The sequence below is a fragment of the Convolutriloba macropyga genome, chromosome 4 (genome assembly GCF_964194025.1).
Source record: "Convolutriloba macropyga chromosome 4, txConMacr16.3, whole genome shotgun sequence".
Lineage (NCBI taxonomy): Eukaryota > Metazoa > Xenacoelomorpha > Acoela > Convolutidae > Convolutriloba > Convolutriloba macropyga.
The window spans coordinates 16357461-16377923 of record NC_134471.1 but is presented as its reverse complement, the minus strand read 5'-3'; the positions used below and the strand labels follow the sequence as shown (position 1 = coordinate 16377923).

General features: G+C 36.0%; 3 protein-coding genes across 3 annotated transcripts in view; 1 reads left to right on the top strand and 2 right to left on the bottom strand.

The window, feature by feature from the left end:
- Positions 1-18598, bottom strand: part of LOC142337485 (peroxiredoxin-2-like) — a 538029-nt gene extending 519431 nt beyond the window's left edge. Inside the window, exon 1 of the mRNA XM_075386739.1 lies at positions 18574-18598. The gene's annotated coding sequence lies outside the window, so the exon portion shown is untranslated. The remainder of the gene's footprint in view (positions 1-18573) is intronic.
- On the top strand, positions 834-11753 carry LOC142337995 (uncharacterized). The gene is made up of 4 exons (XM_075387629.1): positions 834-1293; positions 5385-5623; positions 9107-9270; positions 11230-11753. Exons 1-4 carry the CDS (start codon positions 1261-1263, stop codon positions 11751-11753), a joined length of 960 nt encoding a protein of 319 aa, XP_075243744.1. The 5' UTR covers positions 834-1260.
- On the bottom strand, positions 12363-20181 carry LOC142337486 (NADH dehydrogenase [ubiquinone] 1 beta subcomplex subunit 7-like). The gene is made up of 2 exons (XM_075386741.1): positions 19935-20181; positions 12363-12724 (listed from the first exon to the last, which is right to left on the bottom strand). Exons 1-2 carry the CDS (start codon positions 20156-20158, stop codon positions 12517-12519), a joined length of 432 nt encoding a protein of 143 aa, XP_075242856.1. The 5' UTR covers positions 20159-20181; the 3' UTR covers positions 12363-12516.
- Positions 20182-20463: the final 282 nt, after the last annotated feature.

Genomic DNA, 20463 nt, shown 5'->3' with positions numbered 1-20463 from the left:
TATGTTTTTTTTTGTTTCGTTGTCAAGATTTTTGCTCTGACCACGTGAAATTCACAATCGCCTAAATTTTGTTTTCTCTTCATTTGTACATACAGTTTAGACTGATTTGCGAGCGTGACGTCTTGTATCATTTTTAGTGGAAGAAAACTTTTCTGTTCATTCGCGTGGTTAGCTTATCATGGATCTCACACGACTTACCTCACTTTCAAAATGACTTTTACTTACTTGAATTGATTGGAGGAGATAGTTTCACCTGAGTATATGTCACCTTATCTGAAGTTCATTTGGGTAATAGAAAAAGTACATGTATTTTACCATTTCTTCCAAAATAAACTATGGCATCATATCATTTATTAAAAAAACTGAAACGTCTTTTCTTCCTTATTTGCTTAAATCGTTTTGAGAATGCAGGTCTACGAAGCTATCGCAGTTCATTTCTGGCAATCTGCCTGTTCTGCTTTGTATGATATGGCTCGTTTTTATCGTTTTTGGATACTTTGTGATGCCGAACCGAACTCTGACAGCCGGATGGTGCAAAAAAATATATGAACTCAAACGTATCTACAATAGCCTTCACAATGTGCTAATATGATGCATTACTGCCAAATGCGAATGTGGGAACATTTTGTTGTTTCACGCACAGAGTCATGCGAGCCTTCTTGTTTAGCTTATGGTTGCTGGTACATTCCGTGGCAAACCTTTTATTAAATTTTCAAGGAGGTACTCGTATTTCTTTCAAAGCATAGAACAGACACATCAATAATTAATCACCAATTGTAAAATAACTCGATTTTCAGCTGCTTCTCATAGAGAAGTTTGCATCATTGCAACAATTCGGTCGACTTTTTGTAGCTGATCATAAGTCACTATTATGTGTTAGAACAAAAAAACTGCTCGGCAATAGCTATTATTGTTCACATTAACAGAAATGAAATTTTATTTGTCTAGATTCTGTTTTAGATCAACAAATTAACATTGAATCATAAATCGAGACGACTGTGTAGCGAGAACTTTAGAATGAAGTTATTGTTAGAAATTAATCGAAGCCATCTATTAATTTATGAAAATCATTTTTTATTTTGAAAATATTTTAACCAAATATTATCGAATGTTTAAACATGATTAGGGTTCAAGCTTTATTGAGGCGTTTTGTTTGTTGTTTCACCTGTTTCTATGCTTTATATGTATCGATTCACGTTACGTGCGAATTTATTATTCTAATCCTTTACGTCAATTCTGGAACGAAAAGAGTTAGTAGTTATGACAAATCAGAAAAATTGTCAACATAACTCGGTTTGTGTTGTAAAAACTGTTGTTGCACTCTAACCAAATGATGAAAATGACGGCCTAATTAAAAACAGCTTTAAATAGTAATGATAAACTGGAAAGTTTCTTATTTTGCGACATTCCGATCAGATTACGTTTTGTCGATTAATTTGACTTATTCATCTTGATAACTGCATTTTAGAAGTAACAGAACTGTGGAAGCTAATGCGCTATGGTTGTTAAATTTCTCTAATAAAGAGAGTATAGGGCATGTAATACCCTTTAGGTTCATTGCCCAAGCTTTTCTGACGCCCCATTTCCGCAATCTTAGTCGAAAGAGGCATCAGAAAATCTGGTCAGCCCAGTCTGCTCACCCAACGTCCTTGACTCACTTGGTCGTCCTTGAAACTTCAGCCTTATTTGGGGGAGGGGGAGATGGTACCTAGAATGTATGGACCATATTTTTTGTGTCATTATTTCAAATCCTATTCTCTGGTAGTTCGCAGAAAGAACAGGTTATATCATATATTTTAGGTATTACAATTAATTATGCGCTAAATACAATCATAGCTACCAAATCAAACATTGTGGTTATGTTGATAACTCGTGTTCATTATTGCTCCATATTTTGAATTATCTGATTTTGTTATTTTAAATTAATTTAATTTCCTGGCAGTTTTTGTAGGATAATTAAAGAAATCTTGACTGCTTGTCAATTCTCGCTGTGCAGCGTCATAATATCGACCCATGTTGTCAAAAAATTCAATCATATAACTTGCAAACTATGGAGCATCGACTTCATACATTCAAAAAATCATAAGAAACTGGTAGGACTACAACTGTTATAAATGAAAGTTCTATGGCTATAGCTTTTGCACAATGGCTATGATTACAACATTAATTAAAACTTTTCCATAAATAGGAGTGCTAGGATTACAATTTTGTCATAATTGTAAGTTCTTTGGTAACTAATGCCATGCTCCATAATAAAAAAACCGGAGCCATTTAACGGATTTTTCTTTCTTCATCAGACCTCATGAGCTTATTAAACAACAAGAAAACAAGTTTTGCGCCTTTTCTTGCATCTTTTTCCCGCAACAAAATGATACAGCTTTCACATAGAATAATGCAAAGATTCTTCGTGTGAGGCTCATTTAAATTGCGTGCAGATTACGGGATTTCCAAAACAACTATAAACTGTGATCTCTCCTTTTACACTGGCCGTCTGTTTTGTATGAAGTTCTAATACTACAACTTTTCTATAAATTACGGTTCATTAAAAATAAAATAAAATAATATTTTCGCCATAATTTCTTAAACATCTTGTTTCGTGATTTAAAAAAGTTTCAATATTCAGAACTCTTTTTTTCTTGTAAAACTTTAATGCCTACAGCACTTCATAGACGCCATAATATGAAGATGTAATATTGCAACCATTTGAGTTTTGAAGTCAACTCGGTGAAATAGATTGTCCAGTTCCTTGTTTCACTTTCATTTGAAGTAGTATATTTATCAACTTTATACTAGACTAATTTAAGAAAAGCTGGAAATTTTTACAGGAGAATATATCTTCAGAAACCTTATTCGAAAACTACCAAAACGTACAAAATTTTGTGAGCTTGTAATCAAAAGAACTCAAATTTAATAGAAGTAGAGCTAAGATTTCATGTTTCTCAATTTTGCAGTTTTATCATTACATTCACGTTGTTTTCATATAAGTTTATTGCTCCTTTGCAAACTTTAATATTTAGAAATTGCAACTAAGAAAACTGAACTTATGTCGGGCATATGGTACAATCGGTGTGTTCTTTCTGGAGCTCTCTTAAAATTAATTTTGTCAAACTCTGAAGGATTTTTAAGGTGAAGATATAAAAAATACTAAATAATAATAAGTTTCTGTAAGTTATACCTGTAAAACTTCGAAACATAAAGATGTGTCCAATTACGTCACAGTATGTGTTTTTGAAAAAACCGGACTTATTTCAGTTGGTGAGAACGTAATGAGATGATATGGTTAATTTGCTGAGTTAAGACCCGTTCTTGTGGTCTGTACAATCTATTTTAAAAAAATAATATGTCAAATTTGTTTTCCAAATCGCTTGCTGCAAGGCCTTAGGTGATATTCGCCGGGATATGAGGTTTCAGAGCAGCTCCTACGTTGCATGTTCCTGTATTCAAACTGCATCATCATAAACAACAAAAAATTATTAAAATCTCTCATAAAATCTTATAGCAACAGATAAAAAGAATTTTGCGTTATAAAAATCCACAGAAATTGTTCACAGCTTTGTTTGTATTGTTGACAAAAAGATTGAAAGTACAAGCTGAAGACAACTTTTAACAAATTATGCAATAATTTCCAAAACTTATTTGAACAAAAACAAAATCATAAAGTCAAAGACAATCAATTGAGATGACTAATTTTTTTTCAGAACCACAAGGTGTAGAAACTTGGTTTATTCATCATTGTAACCCCAGGTGATTTCCATGAAATTTTTTTTCTGTTTTAACACTTTATCAAAGATTAACTATGGACGGCAAAGAAAAGTTTTATTGCAAAACGCTTAAAATGTCACAGAAGCGGGGAAAAATTAACTAAGTTGGTTGAAAATAATTCAGGGGATAAGTCGAAAATCCACTGAAAAAAAAATTGGCCTATGATTATTCGACAGAACATTTTCGAATGATTAAATGCCGTGGTCCAGGATATGTCGCTCCGGGTTTAGCAACATCTAATGTGGGTATTGACTGCTGTTAACAGTTTTTAGGACTGTATTTTCAGAACTGTTCATTCAAAAGGAGTTTGCGTTTTTGTCAGGAGAGTGGCGTATAATTGTCGGAAATTTCTCACAAAAATAAATGTTAGGATCCTTTTTGACATGCGATTTCCATGTTAGATAGAAATTACGCCATAGCAGACAATAACAGTTGTCTAAAAAATTGAATCTTGAAGGAAATAAACTATTCTGTGTTCTGTGTTTTGTCCAGAAACGTTCTGCATCTGTAGTTTCTCTGAACTTCTCCTCTTACCTCATCTTGTGTCGAAGACTAAAATGCTTCTTTTGCCGGCGCTAATTAGAAATGTCACTTCACTGTACTGAATGAAAAAAGGCATCAAAACAGAAGAATTGTTATTTTTAAAAAGTTTTCAGTTGTCATAAAAAAACTCAATTCAGCACCAGTTTGACAAGAGTTATCTGAAGTTATTAAAAACTAAAGATTTGAACTAATATTTCTTTTTCTGATAATTTTTTAATAGTTTGTTTCGATTGCCTTCATTGATCAATGCATTTCAAGCAAAAAAGTTGTGTTTAATTATTTGATAAAAGTAGTTGTGAAAAACGTCCAAATTATTGATATTTTGGTTTTTCAAATTTTTTCGAATGGTTTTTCAAATTTTTTCAAACAAACTCTTTTCAAATTTTTGCTGCAGGAAAATGCAACAGAATGCAAAAATTTGTTGTGTAAGTTTTCAACGACAACTCAATAGGTAGAAAATGACAGTGGTTTTAGTTCCAGCCTCTGTCCAAAACAAGTAAAAAAAAATCTAGGCAAATTCTTTCAGTACCAAATATATGTCTCAGACGATCTTTTCCTAGATTGAGGCTTCTAATAGTATAGAACAATTATAAATAAATGTTGCTATGTGCCAATTGGAACATATAAGAGGCTTGAATAAGTATTAATAATTAATTGTAATAATATAATTAATGATAATTAATTGAAGAGTTATTAATTCACTTGGATTACTAAGAGAATTCAGTTTTTTTTACTTTATTACATGGGCGAAAGCGCTTTAGAACGGATTTGTCGTACGCTTTGATTTTTAGCGCCCTCTAGTGGTTTTGACTATATAAGCGAACTGAGAATGTTGCTAGAAAATCTTAGCAATATGGGTATTAAGGCAATTAAGGGGTGGGGGGGGGGGGTGTGGTTATTAAAAGCAATTTTGGTATTAGTAAAATCCTAGTAAAAACACTTAAGCATGCCAACTCTTGCACAGAAACAGCCCGAAATTTGAAAAAGAGTATTGATTATTTCTGTAACAGTTGAAAAAAAAGACACTGAAAAATTCATCAGAATCGGTGTTTGAAAATATTCCCGTTATTGGATTTCAGAAATTGTCACTCACAGAAAATGAGCTATCATTTCACCCTGAGAACGATAAGTGTGAAGTCGTATTTCCCTTGGACAACGTATCAATTAGTGAGACAGATAAAGTTATCAACTTGACTGCTGGACTCAGATTCTTTAGCAATGAAGCGAACTCGGCCAACAGAATCGATGAGTATAAAGAAGTTCTGAAGAGTAGAAACGCCCATTTACGAAAGACCTGTAAAAAGCTGTCAATGAAAAAGTAAGTCAATTTTCGATTGAAAAACAAACATTTGCAGAACCAAGTTATAATTAAGATCAGCGACGTTAACAATGCGAATTTTTTAAGTTGTTTTATATTAATTGTATATATCTTAGTTAATTTTTCACTCATCATATGCAAAGTAAAAGTCCTGCCATCAAACTGAGAACGCAAATATCTTTGCTCAGCTCCCCTCTCTTTTGGTTAAGTCTAAATTGAAGATCAAGATTTCTCCCCGGTAGTTCGGTGACGAAAAAATACATACAACTCCCCTCTTTCTCAATGAGCTGAAAATGTCTCTGAAAATCAGTGGAGACATTCATGGCACGCGGCGCAGCAGCATTACATCAGATCTAACATCAAGATTAGCAGAACGACCTATAGTTCATGATGGCGAGAAAGTATAAGCAAGTCATGAGTTGCTCTCGGCTATAATATTTGGTTTTCGACTACTGGTGATCAGTCAGCCGTTTGACAATCAAAACGTTGTGCGAAACCCAGGTTTAGGTCCAGACCCAAATTCAGCTATCATCAGACTATCCAGACTGAAATGACCTCTGATCAGACTTTCCAGATCGAAGTTACCTCTGATCAGCCCTTCAGACCAAAATGATCTCTGATCAGACTTTCCAGACCAAAATGTCCTCTGATCAGACCGAACCCAGACCTTTGTCCAGACTATACTGCGCTTATGGTCAGACTCAAACTCAGACCATTGTCCAGACTATAAAAAGACTATGATCAGACCTTCAGAACCAAATTGACCGCTTAACAGCTTAACAGACTCAATCTAGACCAAATCTCGAAAAATGCACATTTTCTCTGTTTCAAATTTAAAAGTAGGCTAAGTAATCACAATCGGAAATTTTTGTTTGTTGAAAAAAAATTAGAGATTTTTTATGCAGTCCTCTCTTTAATTGCAATAACTTAAGTTAATACAATACAAATTCTTTTATCTGACTTAATATAGAGGGCTGATCAGATTTTCCAGGGCAATATTATCTCTGATCAGATTTTCCAGACCAAAGGAGTTCTGGTCAGACCGTCTCCAGACCGTAGCCCAGACTCAATTTCAGACCATTGCCCAGACCATAATCAGACTATGATCAGACTTTTCAGACCCAAGTGACCTCTGATCAGACACTAGAGTTAAATAAGCCGGAGATTTTTGGTTTCGTTATAATTTATGCATTTCATAAAAAACTGATCTGTCCAGCAGAAAAAGTGGTCAAGTAAAACCAAAGTCAAAAGTGTTTTTTGAAATGAAGTTTTTTCAGAAATTTAAAAAAGAACAATTACATGCCAGGGCAAAAAATAGCCAGCACCATAGATGAACTCAGACAGCTATTTATAAGAAACGTCTGGATCTACAGTTGCTATTTTTATTTTACAGGGACCGACCACTTGATAGCGGTTGGACTCTATTACTCTTTTTATCTTGGTTGTTTTGATCAAAGCAGGGGACTCGAAATGAGTCTCTGGTCAGAGCCAAGTGTGCTCGAATCAGATTATGATCAGACTCAAGTGCGCTCGAAGTGGTTATGATCAGACCCAAGTGCGACGGAAACCATCTATGATTAAACTTTTCAGACCAAATTGACCTCTGATCAGACCGAACCCAGACCATGGTCCAGACTATAAAGACTTTGATCAGACCTGCCAGACCGAATTGACCTCTGATCAGACCGAACCCAGACCATGGTCCAGACTATAAAGACTTTGATCAGACCTGCCAGACCGAATTGGCCTCTGATCAGACCGAAATCAGACCATGGTCCAGACTATTGTGCGCTCGAATCGCTTTCCAGACCCTGTAATTCGGTCTGGGAACACACGGGTGTGCGTTCGATTGGTTCTAATCATAGCTCAGTTTGGGTCTGGACCTAAACCTGGGAATCATCTAAATTGTCGGAAATCATCCACATTGTCGGAAACGCAATTATGGACTACATTTTTCTTAGTTGTAAGCATTAATTGCAAATTGACTTGTAGTTGTTTGAATTTCTAGTAGAAATTTTAGACGTTGTACCGTTTATCAGCCTGATCTCATGCATAGATAGCAATAATTCAAAAACAGAAACCGACAATTGCATTTTAAACTGCTGCTTTTGAACGTATCGAGTTTTTAGTTGTTTGAAACGAGTCAGATGGGTCAGAAGAATGATCCATTAATGACGATTGCCGAAAGCAGCGGTCTAATGCGCATAATTACGTGTTCATGCTTTTTGTGCTTTTCGGCGATGATATAGATGTGCTACGAACAATTTTTCATTGAAACTGAACATTCTGTCCTAGTCTTTTGCTCAATTCTCCTATAGCTTAAAGCAATTCCGCCCCTGCCGGTCCCCAGCCCGGAATGAAAAAGGAGGAGGGTAAAAAAATTCAGAACATACTGGAAAATCTCAAAATTCGGTTTTTTAACTGGACTTGGAGAAATTTTTCTACACAAATTTAGCTGCTTCAATTATCGATTATCCTGCGCTCGAAGCATTCCTGCTCCAGACCCAGTGGCGCTCGCAGTATTCCAGGTCCACACTCAGTTCCGCTCGAAGCATTCCTGGACCAGACTCAGTTGCGCTCGAAGCATTCCTGTTCCAAACTCAGTTGCGCTCGAAGCATTCTTGGTCCAGACTCAGTTGCTCTCAAAGTCGTTTATCATCAGACTTAAGAGCGCTTGAAGCCGTTTAGGATCAGACTCAAGCGCGCTCGACAGTCTGTATGCGCTCGAAGTGCGCTCGATTCCGCCTATGATCAGACTCAAGTGCGCTCATTCCACCTTCCAGACCCTGTAGTTTCGAGCGCACAAAGGTCAAGTGTGCGCTCGAAATGGTCTAGACCGGGGCGATTTCGAGCGCACACCTCAACCTGGGTACGTCAACCACTATTGGAAACTTCACTTAATATCCAGTATTAGTGGACAGTTGACAGTAATAGCGAGCTTTATTGGACATTTTACGTAACAGTCATAGTTATTTTGGGATTGTTGACGTTATAAACTCTTTAAAAAGTTGATAAAATTGTCTCAAAAGACACCTGAATTTACTTGAATCGTTCAGGCAAATTTCTTTCATTGTACAGCAATTTTTGCATAAAATTGGTAAGGATCTACTTTAATTGCATAGTCATTTCTGGTTTCATGATATTAACCGTTGATGCGCTATGGAAAGGCAACATTAATTTTGGATTGTTTTAACTGGGTTTTAATAGCAGCAGAGTTTTGTTTGACTTCAGTATAACTTTTTTCAGGAAACCACACTTGAATCGATTCAATTTAAAAAATACAAACTACAGTGTAAGTGCTTTTCAGGTATCTGTACACTTGAAGTTCACCTGGACCGCCAAATACCTGAACAGATTTCTAGCAAACTTACCTAAACTTTATTTAGAGTGTATTCAGTGATTATGGCCAGTTTTGCTTGTAAAACTGCTGTATTATCAGATACAAAAATTACACATCTGCAAATTCTCATTTTTATTTCACAGAAACAGTTCTGGTGGACCAATAGTAGACAAAATGTACTACTTTCCCAGGAGCAAAATTCTGCTGTGCTCTACTGCCAATGACCATATTTTATCGATATGGCTTCACGTCTTTGATTTCATTGAGCGCAGCAAATTGAGGCATGTAAACACAGCACCGCCTTCATGTAAGTATATGTTAAAAACTATGTTCCTTTGAAAATGGTTTATAGTAACCTTTTGATGTGGTAGTTGAACACGATTTTTGTGTCACAGTTGCGAATTCTGTGGATTTACATCCCCAGTTAAGGCCCTCGCTCAAAACTGTACATGATTAGACGCACCTAGACGACAAAGGGCCAAGCTCAGGAGAATCTTGTCCTAGTTTTTGTCTCATTTTTTAATATAACCATTTCTCGTGTGATAACCAATAACAGTTTTGCGATAAAACAATAACACCAAGAGAAAACGGATGATTGATTTTATTTCTCACTGAATTCGCGATACTATGCTAGCATCAGTTCGTTTTGCAAAGGGATAAATTAAAAAAATAGAATTTGGAAATAGCTTGGCTGGCTATGAGCTTGGCTGGTCAGTAGGATTTTGACTAAAAAAATTGATAATTGAATTCTTTGCGAACAAAAAACGCTCAAATAAGACTATCCAGAGTTCTATCCAGTGAAATCGTCATGGCGTGAACAAGTATGAAAAAACCGAAAAGACAACAAATTATATACAAAACCTGTTGCTGGAAACAAATGAAGCCGTTGGATTATAACTAAAGTAAAAGGTAAAGCGACCAATTAGGGTAACTATTACTATTTTCTCGAAAAATGAGACTCTCATGATTACCAACTAAGTAAAACTAATTCACAGTCAGCTAACAAACCAAAAAAAATTTCAGTGTTGTCGGAACAAAATTTGCATTTATCCACTATTCATAGATTGACATACAGAATTAACTACGAATTTTAGATATTGGTAATGGATTTACGTTTTATCATAACTTTGGTCGCGTTTAACTGTGCATTGTCCGTTGCTTCCGCATCGTTTATCAGAGCTCCAGCTTGACCCTTTTTCTCCTTGTTACGGTTATCCAAGTCTTCGCAGAACCCAAATCTACAGCCTAAAATATTATGGCGACTGACTAAAAATCGCTGACAAACAATTAGCAAAAGTGTTGAAAGGACTGTAACTTTTACTTATTCGAGTTAAGACTTCCCTTGCCGGTAAAAACTTGAAAAATTCATAAATTTAGTAAGGCCGTAGTTAATGAAGTTACTGTTGCTGTAATAGTACCTTTATTAACAACAGCCTTACAAAAATAATGAGTTTTTTAAACATTTTTTCACCGCCAAGGATAGTTTTAACTTGAATAAGTAAAAGTTACAGTACTTTTGCTACAGTACACTTTGGAAAAATTGTTTCTTGGCGATTGTTAGTCAGTCAAAAGAACACCACCGCCCTAACGCGCTCGAACCAGTCGTTAGATTTGAGTTCTATGAAGACGCTTGTCTAACCACAACGGTCAGAAAAACTCGCGGTTTAATGGAGCTCAACTAAATTCAAGTTTTAGCGATAAAACTATCGAAAAAATTTGCTTGTTAAAGACTAACAATTGATTGAATAGTGAAATTATCCAATTAGAGATCGAAAATGTTCGTAATATAGTTTTTTTTAATGTATCTAAGATCACCACTTCTATTGTAGTTACTTTAATTAAGTAAAAACATTTCCCTTATTTTTCAAATTTCCCCTCTGGCTTGAAAAAAGCTTTTAAATTTATTGCTCACATAGCAATTTTAAAATAACCTGAAACTTTTTGTGTGTTGTTACGGGGGCTATGTCATCGAATTAAATTCCGCTGTTTAGTTCAATTGCATCTACAATAAAATGTCATTCTTAAACTTTTTTGGTGATGAAACAAAATGAATAAACGATAATTACAATTTCAAATGGCAGAATGACTTTTAAGAAAATTTGAGCTTTTATAGAGATTTGGAGACAGCTGATATGTTTAATCATAAAGTGACAGTGAATTGCATCTTTTGGTTTCACATTGTCAAAAACTGTTGCACCGAAAATTTCCTCAAAGTGTTGGGGCCATTTTTGTTGATAAATTAGTATGATAAATTACCATGTTTTAGTAGAAGACATCCAACATCGATGGGGTAGGACAAAATTCGATTTTACCAAATACATAGCGGCAGATGCAAAGAAAGTTCTAGCAGTTCAACATCCTCTCTTTCGCTTATCTACACCCTCAGAGCTAAGCAAAAACAATGAAACGGCTATTTATACCAAAGTAGAAGAAAGTTCAAATTTAACTGCGAAGTTAAGCAAAAACACAAATGTGAAGTCACCGGGCAGATCAAAGCGTGCATTGCAAAATGGCGAAATCCGGTACAATTGTTCTTGCTTGACAACATTTGATGCAATATTGAAAGTTGATACACCAAACGAACTTGATAACTTTTTTCGGTCAAAAATTTTGCCAACGAGAATAAACGATCTTTACAACAGATGGAAAAATATAGGAGAACTCAGCAGTGTGGAAAATGCTTCAAGGAATTTTTCGCCATTTTTGGGAAAGAAAGCAAAGTTATCACAAATATATTCATATTGGTTTGATTTTGTGTTATTCAATTACAAACTTTTCTCATGTTCCTAACTATACACTTGTTACTTCCAATTGAGAGTTCTTTCGTCTGTTTAGAGAGAGATTAGGTTACAATATAAAACATAACTCCAGGACGACCTGTCAAAAATATGTCGCTAATTTTTGACAGGTCTTAACCTAATTTATTACTATGTATTTTTGGTTGCATTTTGAAATCGGTCGCCGCAACTCCTCGTAAGGTTAAATTTTAGAAAAAGGTAGCTTAAGTCTCCATGAAAAAGAGCACAACTGAAGTTGCCCAAATTAGTTTTCAAATTCCTAGCTCCGAAATGGTGATCTTCAATTTTAAAACACAGCATGTTTATAGTTACCATAAAACAAATTCGCCATCAAAATCTGAAAATAATTAAATCTTTGTCAAAGTTGTTAAATCTATGTCAAAGTTGCAATTTTTGACATCAAATTTTAAATTAAAGCGAATTTCCGAGCTCGGATAACCCCAAACAGAAATTTAGGTTTAAATTTAAGGAGTTTATCAGCTAGTGTGTGTGCGTAAGGCGGGGGGTGGGGTCTTGCTTGTATATTGTACACCAATACGGTAACTCCCGTTTTTTAAAAAAAATGTGTCATTCCAATTCCTTTGAAGTGGTAAAACTGGTATACTCGTAAAATAGTCGTTAAAAAAATTACTAGCACTCCAAGAGCGCATTTAAAAAACATCAAATATTTGTTACTAAAATATATATTTATCCAATTTATTTGTTAAAATCGGTTATATTTTAAGACAACGTTTATCAAGTTTCTAATTTCAGAGTTAATCTGAAGATTCGGCATTTTTCTTCGCCTCTTTTGCCAATTTGTTCAAAATTCGTTCCCGTCTTTTCAGTAAGCGCCGTTCCCTTTCGTATTCTTTGACGGCATTCACTTCCTGAGCCAATTTACATCTGTCGAAAACAGTTCGTTCTACGTTGCATTCCTCGATAAAGAAACTTCTGGGCTGAGCTATGCAACACTTTCTCCACCTGAAATTACATCAAACTAGTTATCTTGTATCTAGTACGCGTGCATTTAAACACTCCAATTTTTATCAAAACCTATCAAGTCACACTAGTTTAGAAACGGTCGATTAGAGACATTCAAAATAGTTTAGACAAATCAAAGATACCAAGTAAAAGCTATGAATGAACCATTTTAGAAAATCAAAAGCGCGAACAACGTAGAGTCAAAACTGGGATAATAACAAAAACTCTGCACAGCGAAATTCAAGTTTATCAGCCTTCAAGTCTATACAGTGGCAGACACTAACAGAGATGGCTGAAATGTTCAACGGCTTTTTTCAAAGCGTGTTTTCCGAAAAAGAAAACCGTAACAGCGAGTCTTTAACAGTTGAATGCACTCACACCGACTGTTTGAGAAAGTTGATTGTGACAGAAGGCATTCATTCAGTCTTAGAAAAATTGAAATCAAATAAAAACACCGGGCATGATGGTATGTCCCATTCCATTTTGAAGAACTTGAGCAGAGCAGTAAGAAAACCTTTATGCCTAATCTTTAAGACCTGTCTCAAGCGAGTGTTTCCAGCCAAACGGAAGTATGCTGACAGTGCCCCGGTTCACAAGACTAGACTGACAGTAAAATCTGCGTTGAAAATCACCGACCAATCAGCCTCCTCTTTGCTGTTGCAAAAGTTTTCGAGAAGCTGATTTATGACTGCATCGAAGGGCAGATCTGACAACATTTACTGGACGTACAGTTCGGGTTCACTCCGAAACGCTCAGAGGTTGCTCAAGTGACCTACTTCGTGTCATCTTTGTTGAACTTGTCCTCTGGAGACGACGAAACACTTAGTGTTCTGTATCTTGACTTCTCCAAAAGCGTTCGATAGAGTTAATCATCAAATTCTTCTTACAAAAGCTTCAGTAGTATGGAAACTAGGGACTTCTGCTGCAACTGATTAGCAGTTACTTGTCTGAACGCTCCCAACGCGTGATGTAGCAATGCATCGTCCGGTCAAAAATTTTCAGTCAATAGCGGTGCCCCTCGGCTCTGCATGTTGTTTTTCATCGCATTCATCAATGATCTTCTACTACAAACTAAATCACTCATCTATGCGTACGCCGACGATTTAACGCTTGTTTGGACATCAGCGATATGCAGAGGGATGCTAAAATTCTGAAAACGTGGTGCAAAACAAAATTCATGGCACTAAATTCCGAAAGTTACTGAACTTTGCTTTCGTAAAAATCCTTACACCCTCAACTAATCTAAAGACCTCTGTGTCATTATCACTGAATCACTAAGTTGAAAAGATCATGTCGAAGTCAGGTGCAGAAAAGCAAGAGCAGCCTTTTTTTCAAGTCAAAAGAAACCTATCAGCTAATAAATCAGTTTCCATAAAGCTTGACTTTTATTGCGGCTAGGTGATGCCAATTCTTTCTGATACAAATGAAGTTGTTTGTCTCAACAGTGCCGACACAAAAATGATGGAATCGGTTCAAAGATGGTCAACTTTCTGGATCATTGGCTCTTACAACTAAAGAACGACTTTTCAAGTTGAAGCTATTGCCGTTTTCGTTGTACTTCGAGCTGCACTGTTTGTTATTGGTTTCCTCCATGCTCTCCGGACAAGTTGACATCGATTGGAAGTGCTTTGTGTCACTTGCTACTGGCAGCACTAGAGAATCAGAAAAAATTTTGTTGCCCTATACAACTAGCAGAAAGATGGTGCAAATTTCTTGGAACTTCACAAAAATGAATTGGTACCATGCACGTGGCGTATCAGTTCTGGATGGGTACTTGGGACCTGCACTGTAACAAATAAATTTAAAATTACACAAACTGTGAACTGAATTTTTTTTGGGATTAAAAACCCTGGAGTTCTTATTTCTTATTATTATTATTATTATTATTATTATTATTATTATTATTATTATTATTATTATTATTATTATTATTGGTTTAAGCACCATTTAAAATCTCAACATTACAGGAAAATTAAAGATAAATTTTGAGTTTTCGCCTGAATAAAAGTTCAGAGGTTGTAAGTCTCAAATCAAAGGAGAGTTTATTCCACTCAACAGCGACAGCATGCGAGAACGAACGTCTTCCAAAATAAGAGAAATTTGGGAACAGGTAAATTGTAAAAATATCGAGACCTTGTAACCATCGTGTTTTGTTTCATTAGTTCCGATAAATATAATGGGAGTTTGCCAGGCTGATGTACAAAGCGATGCGCATACAATAGAATTTTGAACACAAGGCGTTGCCTAATTGGCAACCAGGGTAGCTGCTTCAGGTACGAAGAGGATGGTTTGAAGGTGACAATCGAAAAATCAAACGCGCTGCAGAGTTCATTATTCGCTGAAGTTTTGCTAATAAAAAGTTTGTTAGACCATAATAAAGAGAATTACAGTGGTCAACACGTGATAACACTAAAACTCTAATTAACTCAATGTTTTAACTTGATCACGAATTGACCACACTTTACGGAGATAATAAAATGAATTCGAACAAACGAAGTTGACCTGTCGTTGCAGAGTAAGTTGATAATCAAAATAACAACCTAGAACTTTTACCTGTTCAGTGTACTCACCATCTTCCGGCAGACGTAAAAGACCATGTTTAACAGTTTTGCATTTCCGTATAATCATATACTCTTATTCGCATTCAATTTCAATTTTGCAATGCTGAACCAACGTTCAATCCAGGTCAAAATATCTCTAACGTGCATTGACTGAGGGCCGAACCGAATATAAAACAAAGAACGGTATCATCAGCGTAAAAAAGATACTTTATTCCCAGTTCTTTCAGCTTATCTGCTAAAGGCAGCATGTAACAGGAAAAAAGTAAAGGACGAAGAACCGACCCTTGTGGCACACCCGTCTTAACTTTAACATCACCAGAGAGACATCCATTCATGATAACTTGTTGCGAACGATGCGAAAGACAATTCTTAATAAACAATAACACCACCGATTGCAAACCAATCCTTTTCGCTAATATCTTAAATAAAAACTGATGATCAATAATATCCGACGCTGCTGACAAGTCTAACCCAATATACATCACGGAGTGCGACTCGTCTCGATAGCAAAAAAGATCATTAAAGACTTTAAGCAAAGCCGTTTCTGCTGAATGCAGGCAACGAAAAGCACTCCGATACTTGCTCATAAGATAGAAATTAATTTGCTCAAAAACAACTCTTTCAATAATATTTGACAGGAATCTTAGATTTGTCACAGGGCGATAACACAACAACTCAGGATCGAGGTTAGACTTCTTTATGAGCGGCCTCACGACTCCTTGTTTGAACTGATTTGGGAATTATCCTGTCTGGAGAGTTGAATTAATTAACGCAATGAAGTAGCTCAGAGAATTTGTCAAAACACTTTTACATGTTGATAACTTGTTGATATTACATCACTCGTTGCCGTACTGTTCGAAATTTTTGGTAGAAGTAATTGCAATTTGCTCAGTGTGAAAACTTAAAAACTCCAGGGTTATTGTTGTATTTGAATCAATCAATTCTGGACCGTTTGTTGGAGGTAGTGAAACTAATACGGCTTCTATTTTCTTAACAAAGAAAACATTAAACTTATTTGCTAGACATTCATGCTCCCCTAGTGACTGCGGCAGGAAACATTATTTTTCCTAAGAGATGATGCAGCATAGAATACCTAACACGCTTATTTTCCCTACCGACACATTTTTCGAGGTATTCAATTTTCTTTTTGGTAAACAGCTCAAAATACTCCAAAACTGCATTAAGAAACCGGCTTTTGGCTTGGGAGGTACCATTCTTTCGGAAAGCTTTCTCAAACTTTCTTCTCGATCTTTTCATCGTTCTGAGCTCATCGTGAAAGAAAGGGCACGTATGATTTCTCACATATCTAGTTTTCAGAGGATGGTTCTTATCGACATAGCTGATTTCGTTCATTAAAACACTGTTCCAAACATTTTCAGGATTATCTCTGTCGATCGGAGCAACAATTCTTTCTGCAAAGGCTACCATGTCAAAATTTTGTCATTTTCTGCACGAGGCCTTCTTTACAGCTAAATTCTCGTGCTCTTGCAGAAGGTCAAAGTGCACAATTCCATGATCATAGCTTGTAACGAAACTTACGAGAAGTTCTGATACTTCAACCTTCTCGGATGTAAAAACCTGGTCTAAATTTCATTCATTTTTGTGAGTAGGCACGATAACTTGCTGTTGCAAACCAAATTCATCCAAAAAAGAAATCCAAATTCTTGACGCATCATTTGATATCAGCATAGAAATATTGATATCCCCTACAATAAAAAAAATTTTTAACAGCACTTTCTCCTCAATAAACAATGTTAATTCACTTAAAGAAACGCAGATTAGTATTTGGTCGACAGTATATACAAACCAAAAGATACACTGACTTTCCCAGCGTAAATTCAAGAAAAGTCACCTCCACGTTTTTAAAACACTTGTTTGAAAAATTATCGACACGCAAATTTCCATCACAGAACACCGCTAATCCTCCGCCAATTTTTTCTGTTTGCACCTAAGTAAAAATAGCCATTTGGGCAACACTGCTTGAGATAAAACTCATCAGTTGTGTTATCTTTGATCCACGTTTCTGTTAAAATTATGAGGTTAAAATCATTACCTTCAATAAGATTTATTTGCCGAGGTCTTGTTGCGAACCTATCTTGCGTTATGTAAACATACTTTTACACGTCATTGACAGTTTTGAATTTTGATAGTCATGTATCAAAGGAGGCCAGTCATTGCATCGCTTTTTCATTTAAATATAATCGAGAAAATGGAACATTTTCGTGCCAGAAATCGAGATTCAACTTGATCATTATCGAATTTGAATACACAGTGGAATGATTTCAGACGAGAATCTTCCCCAGATACTTCATGGATACACAGTAGATAGATAGTTTGCTCCCTTGTTCTAGCAAAATTCTCTTATATCATTCGTAGAGACAGAGTTGCTTAAACGACCAATCGAGATGCCGTCTTTTCGGTGGTCTTTTAATTGCACTGATTTCCATCTGACGATTAAAATTTCTGCCCGTCCTGAAAATTTTTGGTTTTCTGTCTTGAAACTCTTTGCTGGCAAGCACATTTTCATTGCCTTCAGCATTTCATTTCTTTGAATTACGATCACTAGCAGTACTGTCAATCCGATTTCTGAAAGCGGCTCTAAGATACGGGTAACCCAGTTTCTTCAGAGAATTTATCTCCAGCTTCAGTGGTTGAATTTCAGAAATCAGCGAGTCTACTTTCTCTAATTTAACTTCAAGAGCAGATATTCGATCATGGGCTGACAACATCATGGGCTGGTTGTCTGAGCAATTCCAAGGCACGATCCATTAACATATTTATAACGCGTTCATGTTCTGTACATAAACCCATGCACACAGTGCATGGCGGATAGGATAAGGGAGGCGGCGGGACAAAGCCGTCATTGTTTGGGACCAACCAATACAGTCCGAAGACTGCAGCAAGCGCTGATTAAGTCCTAATTAAACGAATAATCTAAATCCTTGATCTAAATAAATAACTATAAGACAAATAAATCAGTCGAACAAATGCGGAGAACCCTCGCGCCAAATGTTGACTGAGAAAATAACCTAATGTAACCAAGACTCGAACAATTGCGAAGAATCCTTGCGCCAAAGTTCGATCTCGGAAGTCAGGCCTTCATTATTCGTTAAATACTACACCGTTTGCAATAGTCGAATATGAAGCATACAAGTTTCTTCCGCCGGAATCTGAAATCCCCGATAACTGGGGCTACCCAAACAAAGTCTGGCCTTTGATACAACAGTAAATAATTACAATCAAGAGCTAAAACAGAATTAAATAGCCTCCGGGGTGCACGTGGAGACTATTTAATAAGTTTATCACAACAATTAGGCTATTTAATAAGTTTATCACAACAATTATTTCTAAAGTCTGCATTATCATTATTAATCAATTTTGAGTAACACTATTCAGCCATGTAATTTTGCCAGAAAAAATTATTTCATAAGTAATTTAAAATATTTTAGATGCAGTTAAAATTCGAACATAGCTGGCAGATTGCCAGAAAATAGCCGCAATAGCTTTGTAGATCTGCAGTCTCAAAAAATAGTAAAAAAGACAGAACAAAAAATTTCGTCTTTTCATTGAAGGTCGGTATGTTATATTTTGATTAAAAATCTGTTTCAGTTTTTGCTGCCTCTATCAGCTGCTCTCAAATAACCTTCATTTAGAGTGACACACCCATTTGACCTTATTTCTTTGAATTAAAGTAAATAAAAGTCAATTTCAAAGTGAGGAAGTCATTTTTGAGAGTGAGGTAAGTCAAGTGTGACCAAAAATTTAATCACGCGAATGAAAAAACTCGCTCCACTAAGAGCGAAAAATGACGTCACACACGCACTTCAGTTGAAATTGCATGAACGAATGAACAAAAAGCAGATTTGAAGTGATTGTGACGTCATATGCTCGTAACAAAAATTGCGCCGACGAAATAAAAAAAACCCAGAGAAGGCCAATAATAGTCCCAGCTGTCGCTGTGCGGCTATTAAAAACTATTATTTTGTTAATAAAAGGCAATTTTGCCTATAATTTCGAGTTCAGATGTCTTTAGAGCTGCGTGCTACTTTGCGGGAAATGTGATTTGAAATGGGATTTTGACCGTATTAAAATAATTCATTCTCAGCATTTGGAAAATTAACCAAAAAATGAGCGAAATGGTAGTAAAATTGCCCGATTAGATAAAATGCAGGTATCAGTAACTTTTTGAAATAGAGAACACTTTTTTGATGTTTGAATTCGTCTCACAGAGCCTTAACATGGTATCAACTTGGTTGGTCTGCAAAGCCTTACATACATACATACAGTTCACACACTTTGGGAAAAAAGGGTGGAAAACAATAAGTTTAAGCTCCACGAAAAGCAGAACCAGCATACTCCTCTTCTAATCAATGTGCAATACGCCCAGGAAACAGATATTCTTCTATTGTCTCAAAGTAGGTGTAAGATTCTGAATTCTGAATAGGCAGCCAATCATGGGAAAACAATAGTGCCCAGATCTTACAATTCCAAAAGGTTAGTTAGGTGGTTCGTCTTCTAAACAATATAAATCCCGTACTGTGTTCTTAGCTGTTAACAGGTGTCGATGGTAAAAAAAAAACTCAGATTAAAGTCTAATAAATACAACAATTCAAGTGTTCGCTTAATCCAGCTAAATTTTCGTTAATAACCTGAAATAGTCAAGAGCACAAATATCTCTGTTGTGCGATGGAATTTCGGCATCTTGCATCTGTTTAGCGGTCATTGTGGGCTGCAATGTTGGCCTGGGCTCTGAGAAGCCGTAGTTTGGGTCAAAGAAGGGCATGTCTTTGGGACTGGGAGTTACTGTAACCTCACTGAAGGAGATTTTGAACGCCTGTTTGAGAAACTCCATATCGCAAGTCTGAAAGTTCATACAGGCTATTTTGTACCTGAACATATCGAAACTAAACATATTCTTGAAAATGACGCGCTTGCACGTTTCCATCTATCGCTACATCAGAGGTTCGACACAGCTATAAATGCATTGATTTGCATTGATGCCCAAGAAATGCTTGATGCCTTAACAGAACGGAGATATTAATAGTCCCATAAAATTAAAACGCTAATGAACGTTCAAAAGACTCCAGACATGCAAATGAACATCAAAGGGTTGATATCTGCATGTTTTAAATGTGAAATTTGAAACGTTAACTAGCGTAGCAACTTTATGGGACAGAC